The following is an 8249-nucleotide window of genomic DNA, read 5'->3' as shown; positions in this document are numbered from 1 at the left end:
GCCGCAGCCCCCCGCGGCCGCGCCCACTGCGCCAGCGCCGGTCGCGCATCCCGCTCCGCTCGCTCGGTTAGCGGGGCCCTCGGCCAGCCGGGCCGCCCTCCATCAGCGGAGTCGCGCCACTGTCCGGCTGCCACCAGAGCCTTTGTTCCGCGCACGCTGCAACGGCCCTGGCCATTTTGCGCTTCATGGGCGGAACGGAGCGACAAGCGTCCAGCCGGGCCTCTCCACAAGGGTGTTTTTGGGGTGGCAGTGCTGGCGAGGTCCTGCGGCAGCGGACTGGCCCTGGGTGACGCTGGCGTGTGGCCAACATGGTGGAGGGGTCGTTGGTGAGGTGGGGGTGTGGGGGGTCAGCGCGGAGAGGGTGGCCGATGTGTGCTCCTTTGGGCCAAACGAGACCGCGTCTAGTTTGCTGTGGCAGGTGGGCAGGGTGTGGATTTCTGGAGCAGCGCTGGTTAGGAAGGATGGGCTTCTCTGGAAGTGTCCTGGTTCTCCCAGAGGAGGGGGCGGGAGACAGGGCGAGAAAGCCGGTGGAGCCTCTCCAGTCACGGCCTGACCTGTCCACGGCCGCTGGCAGCACAGCCCCAGCAGTGACGAGGGCTGTGTCTGGGGAGAGTCAGAGGGGGCTGTGTTTGGAGGAATGGGCTCGAGTGGCCACCTCTGCTGCTGTCTCTCTGGGAGGACTTGGGGCCACTGGTCACATCAGCCTCAGACTGCGTGCATGGACACGGCCTAGGGGCACAGCTGTGGGGGGAGGGGGATGCAGCATGGACTGCTGGGGACCGTGAGCAGTGTGGGTGGGGTACCACTGCTCGCCACCTGAGGCCCAGGGCTGGGGGATGTGATTCAGTACCTGACAATTGGCTTGACAGGAAAGGGGTGTCTGAGACACCCCCCGCCAGGGGAGGTGACGTGAAAGCTTATCACCAGAGGAGCTGTCGCGCAGGGGTTTGCGGGAGGTAGCGGTACCCAGCCCAGCGGTATGGCCAGAGGGGGTATGGAGATTTGAGGAGTTGGGAGTCCAGGGCCCAGGACAGCCCTGCTCTAAACCAAATGGTCCAACCCCCGGAAGCCAGGATCGTGGCACCGGGCAGGCCCCGAAGATGAAGAAGGATGCAGCCACAGCAAAGGATGTGGGAGCCCTGCTGGGGGCCACTCTGGAGGGACAGTGGTAGGGTCCCTTCTCTGGATGTTGTGTTGAAAGAGGTGGGGGTTTGAGGCTGAGGGGTCTGGAGGTTCAGTGCACGCCTCTGGCGAAGGAAGCTCATCCCCTGAAAATTCAGTCCACATTGCTCTGCTTTTCAGGGTCAGGGGGATTGGCCACTCTGGAGGGAACTGTCCTGAAGCTCGTCCCCTGAACGATACCGTATAGTGCTCATCGCCACTGCGGAAGGGCCGTCTGTCCTCAGATGGTCAGGACCGGCAGGGGACCAGCAGGCTGAGTGTGTCCTCAGGGTCGCAGGGTTTCTTGGGAGAGGAGCAGTGAGCCCTGCGTCTTCAGTCACCCTCCCCTGTCAGCCAAGTTCGATCTGCCATGCCGCAGACCACCCCCGGCCCAGCCTGCCCGGGGTCTCAGGCCGGCGCCCGGGCTCTGGCTCCGTGTCTTCACTCCCGTGACTGTAGGAGGAGGGAGGGAGGGACGGGGGCTGTGCCGGGGCAGCTGGAACAGCACAGGCCACTGGGCTGGCTGGGCAAGGTGGCCGGCAGGCCGGGCAAGGTGGTGGCTGGGAAGGCCACAGGGTGGGTCTTGCACACCACTCACAGTGAGTGTGTGGGCCAGTGGCCAGGGCTTGGAGTCCCCTCTCCCTTCTAGACCTTTCTCCTCAGTGAGCGGTGGGGTTCTGAGCATTCGGGGGAGGAGCCTGCAGAGGTGGCTGGAGTCTTGAGGGGACTAAGTTCAGGGCCAGGCTGAGGACACAGGTACCCAGTGCCCCCCACTACTGCAGGCACATACACCCCCATCTCTGACTTGGTAACCAGGGCTTGTGTGCCCACCTGACACCCCCACCCCATGCCTGACAGCTCCCCATGTTCCGACTCCCCCTCCATGTGAGGCACAGAGCAGCCTCCCCTGCCTGGACCTCACCACTGTTCCTGTGCTTTCTGGATGTGGGGTCCTGACCGCCTCACCCCACAGACCCTGGTGGGGTGCAGGGAGCTCCTACACCTTGCTGTGCTCATTCAGCGCCCCAGCTTGCCTTAGGGGTGAGGGCCCAGGAGTGGCCCGCCCTGCCTGCCTGTCAGTAAAAGTGCAGAGAAAATCAAGGGGGTCTCTGTGGAGAACTCGCCACCATGGCCCTGCCTGCCAGCAAGTGGGCCTCTGTCCCCTTCACCATGGCTCTCAGAACTGGGGTGCACCCACCGAGCACCCCTTCCAGGGCCACACTCTCTTCTAGCCCTGATGTCCTGTTCAGTCCGCCAAGCCCATCTTCCTGCCCCATGCCAGTCATGTCTCACAGTGACCCTCTGTCCCCCCACTATCCGCCCAGTACCCCTCATGGGGCCACACTAGCTCATTCCATCCTGATGTCCTGTTCAGCAGTCCGCCAAGGCCTCCTTGCCTGCCCCACATCAGCCGTGCCCTGGTCAGGGTCCACAGTGGCCCTCAGCCCCCTGGATCGACACCCCAGGGCAGAGCAGGTGTGGACTGGACCCTGGGAGATGTGACCAATATTGAGGCTGGGGTCACAGCTGAAATGCATGCCCCTTTCCCTCACTTAACCTCCTGCCATCAGCCTGTAGTCCTCAATTTCTGGTACCCCCCCACACACACCCTTTCAGGACAGAGTCTACCTGGGACACCAGCTCCACTGGCCCAGCCAGGGACTGTTGAGGGCCTGGAAGGTGTGGCCCGACCCCAAGCCTCAGCCCAGGGTGCAGTACCTTCCAGGGAAGGAATTGGGTCGAGGCATGAAAGGCTGCATGTGGGGGGTGCCTGGGGCCTCTGCCTCTTAGCATCACCAGACCTTCCCCGTGGGGCGCGGAGCACAGGCCATAGCCAGGCCCACCTCCCCAGCCCTGCCCACTGTTCCTCCTGCCCCACTCCCAGTGCCCTGAGCAGTCTGGCAAATGGTCCAGGCTCCCTGTGGTTATTTCAGCTGCTCGCTCTAGACTCGGAGCTTTCAGGGCTCGTGTAGCCATTGGTGGGTGGGTGGGTGGGCAGCAGCCCCAGGCCTCCACCCGCGGCTGGAAGACCTTAGATGAGCCCAGGCCCCAGGCTGGTCAGTGTGTCAAGGATGCTGTCTGCTCCCCTCTCCCTGTCCCTCCTTCCCTCCAACCCAGCCCCTCAAAGCATCCAGTTCAGCCTCTTCCCTATTTGTCCAGTGGCTTGGCTTGGAGGCAGGAAGTTCACCTGGACCACACAGCCTCCAGGGAGCAGCAGGGCTGGGGTGGGTCAGATGGGCACAGGTACGTCACTCTAACATGGGGCTGGCTGGGGAGGGGGTGGAGAGAAGGCGTGGCCTCTGCAAGCCCCATCACTCTAACATGGTTGGGAATTGGCGAGGGGGAGAAACCTTTCTCTACCTCAGTTTCCTCGTCCGTGAAAGCGGACCCTCCTGCCCGCCACCACATTCCCTGATTGAAAATGGGGTCAGACCCCACAGCCACTGTGTCCGCGCCTGGCCAGCCCCGGGGGCAGCGTTCTCAGGCCCCCATAGAGCCCACCGTGGGTTCGGCACTCCTGGCACTTCTTCAGGCTGGTCTTTGGTCTGTCCGTGGGGACACTCTGTACTGTTGAATGTCACTGTACCCACGAAGCTGCCCTGAGGCTGCTGGAGAGGTGACTGCAGGCACCGGTGTTGGCTTTGAGGGCAGACAGCAGTTGCCTCGGGTTGGAGGGACAAGGCACACCTGTGCTTCAGGGCCCTGGGATGAGGGGCAGGTGTCCTGCTGGCGGAGGGCCTCGAGGGCGACAGGACAGAGCACCCTGGGAACCAAGTGTGCAACCTCTGGGAGGAAGGGGCACCGCTGTGTCCAGGGTTCTAGGATGGGGCCAGTGTCCGCTGGAGGAGGTCCCTGAGGGGATGGGGCTGGGGTGGCCTCAAGGACAGGGCACAGGCCTGCCCCCTGCCCAAGGCTCACCTTCCCTGCCGCTGTAGCCTGTGTTCTGGGACAGCGGGCGCCAGCCAGCCTGGGTCGCATTCCCAGATCCCCAGTGTGTGGGCCCAGCCCCAGACTAGGTTTCCCCTGAGCCTGCCATGCTCACAAAGATGCTGTAAGGGGCCCAGGCTGCCCTACCCCTTGGGGTTCCCCTGCACTCTGTGCCTTGGGGACGGGCCTGAGCCTCGGCCATCAGCCATTCCCATGGGACCAGGTCAGATTTCTGCCTGGGAGGTATATGAACCAGGGCTGCCTGAGGCCAGATGGGCAGCCTCCTCAGTGTGGGGGGAGCAGCAGGGGACACTGGACTGGGCTGTCTCCTGTGAGGCCCTACTCCACACTGCCCTGCTGTCTGCCCTCACCTGAGGCCTCCAGCTCAGCCCTGGGTCAACACCTCCACTGCCTGGGCCCTGAGGCCCCAGCCCCTCCACGTGGGGTGCCCACCTACCCCTCACACTGCTCCTCCCCTACAGGTGAGCACCTGCGGATCTGCCCCCAGGGTTACACCTGCTGTACCAGCGAGATGGAGGAGAACTTAGCCAACCGCAGCCGCACCGAGCTGGAGACCGGGCTCCGCGACAGCAGCCGGGCTCTGCAGACCATGCTGGCCACCCAACTGCGCAGCTTTGATGGTGAACAAGGCCCTCAGGGCGGGGGGCCCAGGGTGGACAGCGGCCTGGGAGTTAGGAGAGAGCCTGGATGGCCTGCGTAACTCTGCGACCCCTCCTGGCATGGGCATATGCTCGCGGGGCACCAGGCCAGCCCCTCGCCCACCCTGGAAGGGCCCCTCTCTCCTGGGCCCTGGGAAGTGCTGTGTGCTTGAGGGAGCAAGCCCCAGAGGGCACCCTCTGTCCTGGAGCCTGGGCAGTGCTGTGTGTATAGGGGGTGGGTGACTGTTCCCCACCTGTTGCAGAGGGCACCGTCTGTCCTGGGTCCTGGGCAGCTCTTCAGTCCATCCACACGTGCTGTCCTGCCTCACTTGCCTCCTTCAGAGATGACTCAGGGGGGTCCATGAGCAGCCAGCCCCACCCGAGAGCTGGGCACCTTGGCGGAGCCCTGCTCAGGGCCGGGGGGCTCACTGTGCACGCTCTGGCCTTCAGTGACTGGAACAGCAGGAATTGGGACCCAATGTCATTGGCCCCGGGCTTTTTCAGCCCTGAGGATGGAGCCGGCTGGACAGGGTTCAGGTCTGCTGTTCACAGGGTGGTTATGAGCTGGGCTCAACTCGAGGGCACCTAGCAACCCGGCACCAGTGCCTGTGGCCCTGCTGGTTGGATGATGCTGGGCAAGCTGTCGGCCACGGTCAAACAGGGCTCAAACTAGTGGCCAGAGACCAGCTTGCAGGCACGCGGAGCCCCCGCACTGGGCTCTCTGACCCTCGCCCATCCTGGGGACAAAGGTTCCTCTACTCCAGACTGAGGCCCTCCCCGTGGTCCTGCTCAGGTCACTGAGTGTCCCCTGCTGTCTCAACCACACACCTGCTGGCTCCGATGAGGCCCTACAGTCCACGAGCGGCAGGCACCATCCCCCCACATCTGAGCTCTGTGTGGAGGCCCCTTCACAGGCTGGGCTCCTCCTGACCCCATGTGAACCCCCCACCCTGTGTCCCCTGCGGGCGGCACATTTTCCTTCTTTCAAGAGAATCTCCTCATTGCAGCCCTTTCCTTGGCCAGAGGGCGGACACTCGCTTGGCCAACCCACCTTGCACACAGCCTGCCCAGCCCTGCACCCAGACTCCACCCACTGCCCGGTGAGGGTATTGCCCTGGCCTCCTGTCCACAGCAGCAAAATCTGCCCAAGGGCCCCAGGGAAGTGCCGTGTACCCCAGGAGGACAGGCGGCCAGACAAGGGACATGTGGCCACCACACTGGTCTCTGTCCCTCTGTTCAGGGCACTTGTTTGGCACATGGAGCAAGGAGGCTACAGGTGGTCCATTTAGGACCCACCCCCTAACATGCATCCCTGTAGCGCTTCCCCATGCCCGACTTGGGAGGCCTGCGCCCCAGAGCAGACCACAGGGGCTGGTGGGCAGCCGAGCTGTGGCCACAGAGACCTGAGTTTCCTGTGCAGAAATTCTAGGACCCGAGGGTGCTCTCAGCACCTGCTGGGTCAGGAACTGTGCTGTAGGGTGTGGGGTGCGTGCCCCGCAGTCCACCAGGCCTTTCTTTCAGGGCTTGTGTGGGTGGACACAGGAGCCCGGGGTGCCCGGGGCTGCGCTCATACCCCTCCCTGTGCCGCAGACCACTTCCAGCGCTTGCTGAACGGCTCGGAGCGAGCACTGCAGGATGCCTTCCCCGACGCCTTCGGGGACCTGTACTCACAGAACGCCAGGGCCTTCCGGGACCTGTACACAGAGCTGCGTCTCTACCACCGCGGTGCCAACCTGCACCTGGAGGAGACGCTGGCCGAGTTCTGGGCCCGTCTACTCGAGCGCCTCTTCAAGCAGCTGCACCCCCAGCTGGTGCTGCCCGATGACTACCTGGACTGCCTGGGCAAACAGGCTGAGGCCCTGCGGCCCTTCGGGGAGGCCCCGCGTGAGCTGCGACTGCGAGCCACCCGCGCCTTCGTGGCTGCACGTGCCTTCGTGCAGGGCCTGGGCGTGGCCGGTGACGTGGTCCGGAAGGTGGCGCAGGTATGTGTGCCCAGAGCCCAGGTTCTGACCACCAAGCCCCAGGACAAGCCCCCACAGCCCAGTCCCATCCACCAGGCCATGTCCTGAGCTGCGAGAGAGGGGTTAGCAGCCTGGGGCTGAGGGGGATCAGGCTGGACCCCAATCCTTCCCCCCAAAGCCCTGCCATTCAACCCTCCATGTCCTCCATGGCCTGAGCACCCCTTCTCTGAGCCTGTTCCCCATCTGTCTGGTGGATGGTCACACTTCCTAGGCCCAGGCAAAGTCGAGTAATGGAAGGCCCCCTCCTGACCACAGCCCTCCTCCCCCCCAGCTCGGGGCAGGCAGGCCCCCTTCTAACCACAGGACCCTCCCCTCTCAGGGCAGGCAGGCCCATGGCCCAGGCAGGCTATGACTGCAGTCAGGTCCCCTCTGCCCTCAGGTGCCCCTGAGCCCTGAGTGCTCCCGGGCCATCATGAAGTTGGTCTACTGTGCCCACTGCCTGGGGGTGCCCGGTGCCCGGCCCTGCCCCGACTATTGCCGCAATGTTCTCAAAGGCTGCCTGGCCAACCAGGCCGATTTGGATGCCGAGTGGAGGAACCTCCTGGGTGAGTCAGCCTGGGGCATCAGGGGACATTGAGTGTCCTCACACCATACAGTAGGGCCTCTTCCATCTTTGGGGGACCCTGGACTCCCTTTCCCACACAGTAGGGGCCAGAGGAGAGTGGGGAGACATTGCCTCTCTTCAGGAAACCTTAAGTGTCATCACCCCAAATAGCAGGGGCCTGCAGGAAACACAGGGAGACACTGCCTGCCTTTGGGTAACCCTGAGCCCCCCACCCCCCACAGCAGGGGCCAGTAGAAAGGGATGGGGAGATGCTGGTGTGACATCAGGAGAGGCTGCGACTGGGGAGGGGACAGAAGAGGGACAGATCCCATGTACACAGCTTCAGTAGTCAGGACTCAGAGGTGCCCAGGGACCGATGCCTGGGAGGTGGGCCTGGTGGGGTCAGGAGCTTGAAGGATAGGCCAGCGTGGCTGCATGCAGACAGGAGCTGATGTGCGTGGTGTTTGCACTCACCTCTCAGCACCCGTCGCTGCTAACACGTGAGTGGATGTGAACTTGTGCCCACATGCGGGCCCACAATGACCTACGTGCACTTGCCACATACATGCAGGTTGAGCTCCTGTGTACATGCTGGCGTGAGCCCCGTGTGTCCACGTGCATGAAAACATGGATGTGCCACCACGTGTGTGTGTGCCACCACGGGGGCCCACACGCCAACACCCACGTTCCAGTGTACATGCACAGCTGTGAGTGTGCCACACACACATACACGTCAGTACTGTCACGTGGCACAGAGCACACACCAGCACCTGCACGCATGAATGAGCACACACCTGGGCCGGCACACACCCGGACTGACACACACCGGGACCAGCACACACCGGGACCGGCACACACCCGGACTGGCACACATGAACAAGCACACACCCGGACTGACACACACATGAACAAGCACACACTGGGACCGGCACACAC

General features: G+C 63.7%; 1 protein-coding gene across 1 annotated transcript in view; it reads left to right on the top strand.

Moving 5' to 3' along the window:
* GPC1 (glypican 1) overlaps positions 1-8249 on the top strand; it is a 26743-nt gene that overhangs the window by 16008 nt on the left and 2486 nt on the right. Inside the window, exons 2-4 of the mRNA XM_006893433.1 lie at positions 4572-4730; positions 6339-6730; positions 7149-7314. Coding sequence (XP_006893495.1) covers positions 4572-4730; positions 6339-6730; positions 7149-7314 — 717 coding nt within the window. The remainder of the gene's footprint in view (positions 1-4571; positions 4731-6338; positions 6731-7148; positions 7315-8249) is intronic.

This window comes from Elephantulus edwardii, unplaced genomic scaffold, assembly GCF_000299155.1.
Source record: "Elephantulus edwardii isolate Elephantulus edwardi_28Jun2011 unplaced genomic scaffold, EleEdw1.0 scaffold00127, whole genome shotgun sequence".
Taxonomy (NCBI): domain Eukaryota; kingdom Metazoa; phylum Chordata; class Mammalia; order Macroscelidea; family Macroscelididae; genus Elephantulus; species Elephantulus edwardii.
The sequence above is the reverse complement of the archived record's forward strand: the minus strand, read 5'-3'. Positions and strand labels throughout refer to the sequence as shown.